The sequence below is a fragment of the Benincasa hispida genome, chromosome 7 (assembly GCF_027475165.1).
Source record: "Benincasa hispida cultivar pf3 chromosome 7, pf3_genome.v1.1, whole genome shotgun sequence".
Taxonomy (NCBI): domain Eukaryota; kingdom Viridiplantae; phylum Streptophyta; class Magnoliopsida; order Cucurbitales; family Cucurbitaceae; genus Benincasa; species Benincasa hispida.
This window is the reverse complement of record NC_143484.1, coordinates 23,173,303-23,186,128: the sequence shown is the minus strand read 5'-3', so window position 1 is coordinate 23,186,128 and position 12,826 is coordinate 23,173,303. Positions and strand designations below refer to the sequence as shown.

Sequence of the window (12,826 nt, the reverse complement as noted above, 5' to 3'; positions counted from 1 at the left end):
GATTTAATTATATAATTATATAATTTAATATAATATTTAAGAAAATTTCTTATAAATAGAAATATCTAAAATGTATTTACACTTTATAGCAAAAAGTTCCAAAAGTGTTTTGTACTTTTGAAACTTTTTACTATAAAGTGTAAATTTTTTTAAATATTTTTTAATATTTAAAAATGTCCTATAATTTAATTACGTAATTATAAAATTAAATATAAATTGATCAATTAATCAACTTAGTTAAATATCTCATATTTAATTAAACATACATTTGAATCATATTTAAATGCACATCTCTCTCATAATCTATAGATTTAATATGAATTTCATTCACAATAATTTTAACCTATAGTTTTAATATGAATCAAATTCATATTCATTTAATATTTGAATCTCATGCAAACATTAATACTCTCATATTTATATAGTTTAATTTGGAATCTCATTCAAAATTTAGTTTATATTATAATATAACTATATACATTATATTAATGCTATGTTACGCAATTAACATAAATTTCGTTAATCAGTTTGAAAAAATCAAATTCTTTCAAAACTAATTATCCTTGTTTTACCTGTTGTGAGCTAGCAAAGGACCTAATAAACATACAGTTATAAGCTTCAATGATATGAGATTACTTAGTTAAATTATTTAATTAAATTAATCAACATTCATTAATTATGGTTCAAACCACTATGTAAAACATGTTGCGTCCAATAATATAACCATTACACGTAAGTCGATCCTTCGTATTGTTCATAATTATAGTTAGGTCAAATATCTGTTTTACCGTTACCTCTTTATCTTTAAATACCACTGATCTTCTAATGAACAATTTGTTTATGGTTCAACCATAAACTAAGTCTCTCTCGGATCAGTGAGAATGTGAGGCCCATTGTTCAAGACCCAGAAACAGCACTTAATAGAATTTACTCATCTACTTATCCTAAAAGGGAAAGAGTGAATTTCATCTTCTGAAGTTATGTTTCCAGCTCTTCTGAAGTTATGTTCCCTAAGATAATAGGCTTACTGAGTAGACAACTCGAGCCACTCTCATTTATATAAATCAAAGGACGAGCCCTCACAAACAAGGGTTCATAAGTCACTCAAAATTGAGATCGAATTACATATGGTCATCTTGTGAAATATTGATCTCTACAGTCAACGATGTTACAAAGAGAGATTAATTATTCGTGGTCCAATCTTATACAAACTTATTGTATAGGATATCCCAACTCACATGTCTCTACATGAACGATTTGGATTACATCGTTTGTAACATTTATAAAGTGGGTCATATCCATAATGTTACCAAGATAAAGCATCCAACCTTACTCATCTACTATATACCTTTTAGACTATTAATTGATTACATAGCATAAAAACAAAGAGAACGGATGCCATACATGCATTTATTTAAACATATAAAGTTGTTACAAAGTATATATATAATAAGCTTCAATATTATACTTTCATAATGAGGAAAATCCTCCAAGAGAATTGGAGAAATCTTGATTTCAAGGATCTTAATTGTCTTCCATGAGGTGTGCATCAATGTCTCTGGACAATTCAGCAGCAAACTCTAAGATAGAATATGAATGTGGAATGTTTTCATGAAGTTTCTCATAAATCAAAGTCCAATGAACCACACTTCCCTTTCCCTCGTCCTTTGGAGTAGCTTGCATTATAAACTTGAATGTTTTATACTGCTCCAAAACGTCTCCTTCAATTGTCTTGAAAGCTATTAAATTCTTCTCCTCATCCACAGCTTCAATTACTGTCTTTGCTACTATAGCTTTTCCTTCTGTGGTTTAAAAATACATCAATTAATATTTATGCTGTGATTTTGTTCTTTTAACTTTCGAGTTTATATCAAACAAGTCCATTAACTTTAAAATATTTCAAAAAGGTCTCTAAATTTCTCATTTTGTGTCTATGAATATCCTTAAAATTTAAATTTTGTATCGAATAGTTCATTGAACTTTCAATTTTGTCTCTAATAGGTCATTGATGCATACAACTTGTTTTTAAGATTCCCAATCATATTAAACACATATTTAAAAATTTAGTCACCGTTTGATAATCTATATTTTGTTTTGAATTTTTGATTTTCGAAAATTAATTCTTTCAATCTCTCACAATGTCTTGCATTGATCTTTGTTAGGTAAAAAAGTTGGTTTTTTAGCAAAATTCCAAAAACTATTTTTAAAAATGATTTTTGTAGTTTTTCAAAGTTTGACTTGATTTTTTAAAATATTTGTAAAAAGTAGATAACAAAAACAAGAAATTTAAAAGTATCCTATATTTACTGGCTTAATTTAAAAAAAATAAAAATAAAAAACCCTATAGACTTTACTAATCAAACTATATTAGATATCAATTTTAGTTTTATGTATAATAGATTTATTAAATTTAAAATGGTTGAATATAACTAGTGACTTGTTAGATACCGAATTAAAAATATAAAGATTAATTTGACATTTTTGAAGTATATTTTCAATTTTTAACTTTATTATAAAAATATTGTTTTTTTATGTTTATTATTCAAATATTGCAGTTTCATTGATCTCTCCCTCTTCTTAAGGACGCAGAAAGTTTTTAGAAAAAGTGTTCGGCACAGTGGCGGTGCATGCGTTTAAGCTATAATGGAATATTCTAATTCTTTTAAATAAAAATTATATATCTAATCCTCAACATTTAAATTCGTCCCTATACACTAGCAATTAGGTTTAAAAGTTTAGGAATAATCCTGACCTGTTTCAAATATAAAAAATAACAAAAAAAATATTTATAAATAAATATGATATATTGTTATTATTTGTAAATATTTTTAATAATTTTATCATTTAAAATAATTTTTCAATAATAATTCAAATTTGTAAATTAACCTCAATTCCATTAAGATTAAAAAGAAAAAAGAAATTAATGGTCATAGAAACAAACCATGAAAATAGTTCCAATAGATGATAGAACCAACTTTGCCCCATTCACCCTTATGTAGCTCACAGCCTTGTACTTTGTCCCCAGAAGCATTGTTTAGATGGTGTGGTTTCTTATGAAACATTTCATGAAATTTAGAAGCAGGAGCTTTTATTTCAAAATCAGCCTCCAACTTTCCATACAGACAACACATTTTTGCTGCTTTTAAATTTATGTTCTACTTTTAAACTTTGATCCTTTATATATGTAGTGAGGGCTTAGTTTTAAATTATCAGTCAATATATGCTAAATTATAGTAAGAGAGAATGGATGTAGAATTAGACCCTAAAACTTTAATAATTTCGATGTGTTGTTTTGGGAATTAGTTCCTGTTCGGTAGAGATTTTTTAAAATGTCAAATCATTTTTATCATGTTCAAAATACTTTAAAACACGTATTTGATCAAATTAAATTAATTTATTATTTAATTTTACACCTAAAAACAATTTTCACATCGTCTAAAAATTGATTCTGAATTATTAAATACATTTTTCGGAGTGATTTTGAAATTAATAAAAGTGATTTTAACAATTTTATAATCACTCACAAGCATGTCTTTCATGTAGTAAAAATACAATTTTTACAATTTTATAGTTACTCACAAACATGTCCTTAATGATTAAGATTATGCCGTAAAAATATAATTTTGGAAAAACAAGTACATTTAAAAAAAAAAAGAAGAAGAAGAAAGAAATAGCCAAATGATTCTGGTATAAAAGAAAAAAAAGACCCCAATAAATATATATATATATATATATATATATTTCTGTTATGTTTATTAGGAATGATTTAGAGCACAGAAAAACATTATTAAATATGGCAATAGAGTTGGCAGTGTCAATATTCAAAATATTGATGAATATAGTGGTTGGTGGAAATAGAATAAAGTGCTATGTTTTGTTCATTATTGTGATTTGCTTTTTCTGTTTTCTGTTTTCTTTTTATTTTTATTTTTTTTCTTTTTGTCATTTTTTTACTTCAATAAGGGAAATCAAACTACTTATTTTATATGATACTTTGTCCACTAAATTGTATATTTTTAAACAGTTTTGGAACTTTTTACTAGGGAAATTCTTATAAATATAAAAATCTTTAAAATATTTACATTTTATAACAAAAAAAAAATTCAAAAAAATTTATATTTTTTTAACTTTTTGTTATATAGTGTAAATATTTTTAAATATCTTTTATATTTAAAAAAATCCATTTTCACTATAAAGTCCAAATATTTTTTGGATTTTTTTTATTTATAAGAATTTCCCTACTTTTTAACCAATTTTATTTTATTTTATTTTTTTGAGAATCTGATCTTAATAAGTAATATTATTATTTGAAAACTAATCTTGAGATTAGTTGTAAATAATTCATAATTATTTTATACTTGTGACTTATTTATGATCTAGCTAGTTTTTAATCTTTTTTCTTTTTAAATAAATATGTATGAAAAGTAATAATAAAAAAAAACATATAATAAGAGACCAATTATCCTATAAAATCAAAGGTTTGGTTTCTCTGGAAGTAAAAAAGAAAAGAACAAGTAATATTATTATTTGAAAAATAATATTGAGATTAGTTGTAAATAATTCATAATTATTTTATACTTGTGATTTATTGATGATGTAGTTCCTTTTATATATATATAGAGAGAGAGAGAGAGAGAGAAATTGATGATGTAGCCAACGGTTATTATAAACTTTAAAAGAAAATTTAGACCATACTATTCTTTTAATTTTATTTTAAATAAATTAAATGCTTTTCGATAACTAAAGCCTAAATAAATTGGCTCATTTACATCTGTTGTCTAAATTTCCAATTTTAGCATGAATGGCCTAATCCCCTATTATTTTACACAAAAAGTCTAACCTAATTTTACAATTTGCTTTTGCTTTTGTTTCGAAAAAATTAATAAACATAATAGAAAAATATACAAAACATTCACAATGTTACAAATATAGGCTAAGCATCTTAAGCATATATTATTGGTGTCGGAAATGTCTTAAAACTCGCAGCTCGTAAATATGGTTAACATATTTTATTTATCAATAAAAGTATTACTAAGTATTTTATTCATTTGTTATTGATATTGCATTCTATTATAAAAATCTAATAAACGAATCCATGACTATAAATATGAATACTTTAACTTTATGTGGTGACATAAAAGGAGATCAAGTTTTAGTATATAGCCAAAATAGACTATAAGTATATGGATGAGATTGGGTACCTCATCCTTGTGACACTATTGGATGAGGCCCATTTTGTATACTGATACAAATGATGTGATCCCAAAATCATTCATGTGAATACATGTGAATGGGGGCATCCTATGCAATGAGTTTGCATAAGACCGGACCTTGAAATAGTCACTTTTCTTTATAACGGCCGTTTACTGTTAAAATTGGCTATTTAAAATTTAATGACCTAGGGTAACTCGATCTTAATTCTGAGCTAACTATGAACTTCTGTTTATTCAGAATTATCATTTGATTTGCATAGGTGAGAGTAATCCAACAACACTGCTCAATAAACCTCTATTTTTTTGGATAAGATCGGATAGATGGCTGGGGACATAGTTCTACAAGATGGAATTCACTCCTACCCGACTTAGGGTTAGCAGATAGGTTGTTCTCTTAAGTGCTGATTCATGGTCTTGATCAATGGGGCCTCGCATTCTCATGATCGAGAGGGTTATGGTTTATGAGTTGGACTATAAACCAATTATTCAATGGAGGATCAGTGGGAGCTTAAGGAGCAAAATGTATTTACAGGGGTAAAACGATAATTTTGAGCTAATTTTGAGCTAGATCTAAATAGGAACGACCTGTGAATGATCGACTTAGTAATTATGGTTACAGTTGACAGAAATAGTGTAATATCGAGCTATAGTGGTATGTCTCGGTAGTTAACGAAAATCAATTAATTCAATTTAAAGAGTTTAAATCAATTAATTATAAATCGTTGGAGCTCATGATTTGTAGATCCATAAGGTACCTCTACTGGCTCTTAAGTGAAATCTTGGATTGGTGAATTAAGCAAATTTGAACTGTTTAAATCGAAATTAAGGTTTTGAATTTATATTGTTCAAATTCAATTTAGGGTTTAATTGATTATATTTGATATAATTAATACGTTTATTCTTTTAATGAAATTGGAGAGTTTAAAATATTTAAAAATTGATTTAAATATTGAATTGCCTGAATAGGGTTCATGTATAATTAGGTGTTTGATTAATTTAATATTTGATATTAAATTACTATTTTAATTAATTAATTAACTTTATTTAATTAATTATTTAAATAATGTTTTCTTTTTAAAATTAGAAATTCGTAAATAAAATTAAAGCTGATTTTATAAAATCATTTTTTAATTTTATTTTGAAAAATGATTTTTTTTTTTAAAAAAAGAAAAAAATTAGTGAATTGATCCAACTTTTGTTGGATTAATTCACTAAAACCAACACCTAAGCCTAAGAATTAATGCAATTTGAAGTGTCAAGTTGTATTAATACTTAATGCTTGCATGTATTGAACATATAAATATGTTCAATTTCTCATATTTTGGGACATGCAATTTGAATTTTTGAGAAAATTCTAAACTCTTCCTTCCACCCCAAAAACCCACTTCAGCTTCACCCTAATTAATCTCAATTCTGGGTTTCCACAACATTCCAAACTAGAGATCAGTAAAAAAAAAAAAAAAAAACTCCTCTTGGTGGTGTACTGTGAGTTTGAAGATCTAATTCATGGATTTTAGTTAGAATTAAAGAGTTTTCATCAAAGGTAATATATTGATGAAACCTTCTTTAGAAAACTATTTTGATGCATGCTTTTAAACTCAAATTAAGTGTAATTTGAGTGCTTATTGATTCTGATTTCTTCCACTACTTGTTAGTTTATTCTATCAATATGGAAGAAGAAAAACTTATCTTTGAATAACTATTTCTTCTCATAATCCACAACAACATTTCTTCTTCTCGAACGGAACAACATAATGATGAATTTCACGACCCCTACCACTAATGCCCCCATCGGATCTTTCCTACTATTCTCTAGACGAGAGACAGGTTGGTGGGAACCTCCTTTCGAAAGGAGAATAGGGAATTTGTGCTTGAAGAAAACTCACAAGCTCCTTTCTCTGTGAACAAGATTGAGAGAGATCAAGAGAGAGAGGTTTATAGAACCCTTTTACAGAGATCCTTCAACCAAGAGAATAATCTTCTCTCTCTCCTCACCCGTCGTGAAAACGGGAGTTATTGCTCAATAACTATCCACTTCCCACTTAATTAATATAATAAAATGAAATTAATTTAAATTAAGTAATTAATTAATCATATTATTTAATTGATTTTAAATTGAATGTCTCATATTTAATTAAAGGTACATTTAAATCATATTCAAATGCCATTAAAAGAATACGTGCTTTAGTGTCAGTTTGAAACTGACATCAAAAGGCTTTAATGTTGGTTGACAACTGACATTGAAGATCATATTATAAAAGGTCTTTCATATCGGTTGTCTTTAATGTCAGTTTCAAACCGACATTGTATACCATCTTCAATATCGGTTTAAAATCGACATTAAAGACTTTTCATAACACGATCTTCAATGTCGGTTGCCAACCGACATTAAAACTTTTTAATGTCTAACCGCCATTAAAGCCCATAATTATTGTTCGTTTTTTCAATTATTGTCCCTTTTTTTAAAATGCTATTGTCCAATCCATTTTTAATGTCGGTCAAAAGTAAAAAACGACATTATATGTCTCGTGTTGGGTTAGGAAATGTCTCATTATTTTTTATTAAAAAATTATAGAAAATTGTTCATTGTAATGCGTGCTTGTTATATTCTGCATGGTAAGCCAACAATATTTGTCTTCCACCTATAAATTCACTGAACTCAGACCTGAAATATAACAATAGACAGAACAATACACTCTACCACAAAACTAAATACAAAGTTACCTGCAATGAAGTATACTTCTATAATAATTTATCCACAAACAAGAATTAATATTTCCTATCCATTCTATAAGTTCTTATCAAATATGAAATAAACACATTAACCAACATTTGTATATCGACAACACACTTCCATAATTATAATTATCATATACAACACTCATATGGAACCACCCACCTCTCCAAAACTACAAACAGAAATATCAACCACCTCTATAATATTAATAATTATTTCTCCTATTCACAAATATCAATTAGTACTTCAATGAATAGTTACACCAAATATCCATAAACAAAAAAATTATACATAAATCTTCCAATAAAAAGATCATGGTTAGATAATAATTTGTCTATCCACAAACTAATACTTCAGATTCATTCTAAACTTGCATATTTTACTCAAAACTTGTCAAGATTCATTCTAAGCTAGCATTTATATTCTATTGAGATAAAAAAAAAACAAAGAAGTACATCTTTCCACAAATCGGCCAACAAAACTTGTCCATTATGTTCAAATTATGTCAATCTCTCCTTGGGTATATGCATTTTTTGTATTGAACTACAAGAAGAAAAAAAAAAGGATAAACTCAACATAAGTTTACATCATTTATTAAATTAAAGCTAGTATGTAAAAAAAATAGTAATTTACGTATGAGGCTAGTAATGGGAGTGGTAGGATTATGCATTATTTCGTGTATATATTTTTTAACATAGTACCCGCATCCTATAGAATCTAACTGATGGGTGCACTGCATATGTTGAAAACAATTAATCTTATGTTTGAGTGAACATAAATTGTTAAAAAATGATGCAAATTTACCTTTATAGGTTTCCATTTTGGAGAAGACTGATGGTGTTGGAGATCGTGCTTGGCTTGCCATGTTTTCAATCCACTAAATAATTTGAAAACATTAGTCAAACATAAATACTTGAATTAAGAGCTAAGAAAATTCAGTTACACCCATATATTTATAACTCCATGAAAATCTTTTTGAACCTTACTTCGAACAGAGTCTAATATAAACACAATTTTCTTGAAGATTTGTTACAATCAATATTCGACGGTAACTATAATAAGCAACAATTTTGAAATATTAGTACGCGTATAGTGCAAATTAAAAATAACAGAAGAACTTGTATTTACTTACCCTGTGTTATATGGAATAAGAACTAACTGGTCCAAATTAGTCAATTCTAGTTTAAGGGTTATCTCCACTGTTCTTTTTCTTGATAGTTTTCTTACCAAATGAATATTGATACTTACTTGTTTCTACAAGAATTTCTTCCCCACTCAATGGTTCTGGATCAAATTCTAATTCTTGTGCGCCATTAAAAGGTTTCTTTTGTTTCCTATATGGATGATGGCGTGGTAGAAACTTGTGATGCCTGAGATATGTCATCTTCTTCCCTTTTGGTAAATAAGTGGATGAAGTTTTCTCTCGACAATTTGGACATGCATGATATTCTTTAACCATACAACCATAAAGTTACCATACGTAGGAAAATCATTAATGGTCCATAATAAAATAGCTTTAAGCATGAAATGTTATTCTTCATATGCATCGTAACATTCCACCCTAGCTTTCCAAAGTTTTTTCAAATCATCTACTAATGGAGCTAAATAAACATCTATGTCATTTCCCAGTTATTTAGGACCAGATATTAGTACAGTCAACATAAAAATATTTCGCTTCATGCACAACCATGGAGGTAGATTATACATCACTAACATCACTGGCCAACAAGTATATCTACTACTAAGACCTCCATGTGGATTTACCCCATTTGTCGAAAGAGCAAGATGAAGATTTCTAGGTTTTGACCAATACTGTGGCCACAAATTGTCTATTTTTTTTCCACGATAGGACATCTTTGGGATGTTTTAATAAACAATGTATCTTTTTTTTTTTAGCATGTCACGTCAATAAACTTGATGTTTCTTTGCTTCGAAACATTCTTTCAAAACTTAGAATTGGGGAGAAATACTACATGACTTTTGTTGGGACATTTTTAGCCATTTCCTTTAAATTTTCATCAAGCTTCCATCTTGACGTACCACAAATGGGGCATATATTTGCATTAGAGAGTTCTTTTCTAAACAAGCAACAATCGTTGCTACATGCATGAATCTTCTCGTACTTCATTCCAAGAGTACCCAACATCTTTTTTGCTTCATAAGTAAAAGTTTGAATTTCATTAGGACTAACTCTTATCGCTCCATCCAAATTTAGCTTTCAAATTATGTAACTTTACCAATGTAGATATTTTGGTAAAAGTTTTATAATTTGGGTATAATGGTCTCTTTGCATCATTTGATAATTCTTCAAAATTATCGATTTTTTCATTAAAATAGTTGTGTGCAGCCTTCAACATTCCAATTGTGTCATCAACATCAACATCATCCTCATCAACTTTGTCTCTTTCACTAACAGACACATTTTCATTGTTTCTCGTAATTGGTAATGATTCACCATGAAAAATGCATGTCTGATAACTTTGATATATACCATTAAAAAATAAGTGATCTCTTATTGTGTTGACATTTAGAATCTTTGCATTCACGCACTTCAAACATGGACAACTCATGACATTCGGTATATTTGAATGTTTTAGACAATTTTTAATAAACATCTCAACTCCTAAACCATACTTAGTTGACATTTTATTCATTTTCATCCATGACTTATCCATGATTGTAAAATAGCAACTTAAACTACGAAAAAGACAAACAATAACAAGAAAAAATTACATAACCGTAAGCTTGTAAATTGAACCATAATCAACAATAAGATTTAAAAAATTAACAAATTTGTTCTAATATACACTTAAACCACACCAAGCAAGACTATCAACCAAGTACATATTCTTTAACTAATTTGATTCCAACATTAACAAATTTCAAGAAGCTTAATCATTGAAATAAAATAAAATGAATGAAATAACACTTGAACCACACCAATCAAGCTTAATCAACTAAGAATGACCAAATTAGTTTATATATAATTGAAAGAAAATGATTTTGATATACACTTGAACCACAGCAAGCAAGACTACCAACCAAGTATATATTCTTCAACTAATTTAATTCCAGCATTTCAAAATTTCAAGTAGCTTAATCATTAGAATAAAAATAAAATGAATGAAATAACTTTAAATTATTAAATTGAAAATACATATGAAAAGAAAATTTTGCCTTTCCAAGCGAACAACCCACAAGCTTGAAGAGATCCAAACCAAAACTTGAAGATCAAAATGTCGGCGAGCATTGGACCTTGCGAACAGAGTTGAGACGGCATGGCGAAAGTACAACGCCGACGACTGGATTAGAAAACTGACGAGTAGATCAAGTAAATAGACGATCGGATCGGAAAAGCCCACAACTAAATCTATAGATCTAACACCGACAACTCACCTTCATGATCGAAACAAGCTAGACAGACGACGAGCTGAACCACTGAAATCTATAGTTCCAAGGAGAAGAGGAAACCTTCACATTGTCCTTCAGTATCCATTATATAACTAGTTATAAACATTTAGTTGAAAGGATACCTTCTCATTGTTCTTCAGTACCCGTCATATAACTAGTTATAAACATTTAGTTGAAAGGATACCTTCTCATTGTCCTTCAGTATCTGTCATAAACATTTAGTTGAACACTAAGGCTTAGTACTCAAATCATCATACTAGTTCATCCATCATACTGGTTCATCATAAAAATGGAGTTAATTAAAAATACTGATAATATTTAGACAAGATAACATATCTAAATCATGTCAACTCCATGGATGCTTTACTTAACATGAGGAACAGTTTCACAAATATGTCGCTTGGCAATCCATTTAAACACTTAGCATAGGAAATATCTTCAAGAAATCATAGTTTGTAAATAATTAAAATAGTAAGTCATCACATAGTCACTCACAGTTCGTTGGCCTCTTAACGGGTTATACGCCTCTCCTAGCTCTTCTTGGCTTGAAAGGACATAATTCCCAGTTAAACTACTCAGAATTCTTAGCAAAATATCTCAAATAGTTCATTTACTAAAGGAACTTTCATCAACAAAGAGAACTTTACTAGCGAGATCCTCATGAGTGAGATCAGCAAGATCCTCATGAGCGAGATCAACGAGATCCTCATGAGCGAGATCAAGCATTTCTTGGCAAACTGTCATTCTAGCGATAATAACCTTACCAGCGAGATTCAGCCTAATTTCTAGCGAGATTCACTTCTAGAGCGAGATCCTCATCACAAAATTAGCGAGATTTTCTTCATTAGTGAGATCTTCAGCATAAAATTAGTGAGATTTCCTTCATTAGCGAGATCTTCTTTCTTCTTATGAGTTGTTTGCTTGTTCTTCCCAAGCAGCTATCTGCTTATGTATAGCTTCTCTGTTACAACTTAAAAAATTCATAACTCAAAATCCAGCCCTCTTTCGAAGAAACTTCTTTCTACAAACATGTTTAGAATTGAGTTAGCAATATTACTTTAAAATTTCAGCTCAAAATTCCTCGTCGTTTACTCTAGAGATTCAAAACTTCATCATTGACCCTAATTCAAACAGCTGCCTGCTTGTTCAACAATTTCTAGTTCAAAATTCAAGGTTGTTTATAACTAAGTTAAAAATATTTCCTCATATTTTAACTCAAAACGCTTCGTAATTCGTCTTGGAGCTTCAATTCTTCACTGATGGGCTAGATTCACCCGAGAAACGAACCCTTCGTCTTTATTTTGCCCTTCCGGCCTTATTCCGACGAGTTTTCCTTCCAGCGGCCCAGCTACAAAAATAAACACACAGAGCTTTCGAATGCCACTAAAAATTACAAAAATAGCCTAAGTAATTTGTCCAAACCGACCCAATGAACTCAACCTTCATACTTATATTACCGCCCAAA

General features: G+C 28.7%; 1 protein-coding gene across 1 annotated transcript; it reads right to left on the bottom strand.

Annotated features, from left to right (window-relative positions):
* Nucleotides 1–1,349: 1,349 nt before the first annotated feature.
* Nucleotides 1,350–3,159, bottom strand: LOC120082036 (MLP-like protein 43). The gene is made up of 2 exons (XM_039037250.2): nt 2,942–3,159; nt 1,350–1,802 (listed from the first exon to the last, which is right to left on the bottom strand). Exons 1-2 carry the CDS (start codon nt 3,129–3,131, stop codon nt 1,525–1,527), a joined length of 468 nt encoding a protein of 155 aa, XP_038893178.1. The 5' UTR covers nt 3,132–3,159; the 3' UTR covers nt 1,350–1,524.
* Between the last annotated feature and the right edge of the window lie 9,667 nt (nt 3,160–12,826).

What these genes read in the sequence shown, in the direction of transcription:
- LOC120082036 (XM_039037250.2), bottom strand. Translation starts at nt 3,131, where the DNA reads ATGTGTTGTCTGTATGGAAAGTTGGAGGCTGATTTTGAAATAAAAGCT. An exon ending in CTATTGGAACTATTTTCATG is followed by an intron (nt 1,803 to 2,941) that starts GTTTGTTTCTAT and finishes TTTAAACCACAG; the next exon opens with AAGGAAAAGCTATAGTAGCA.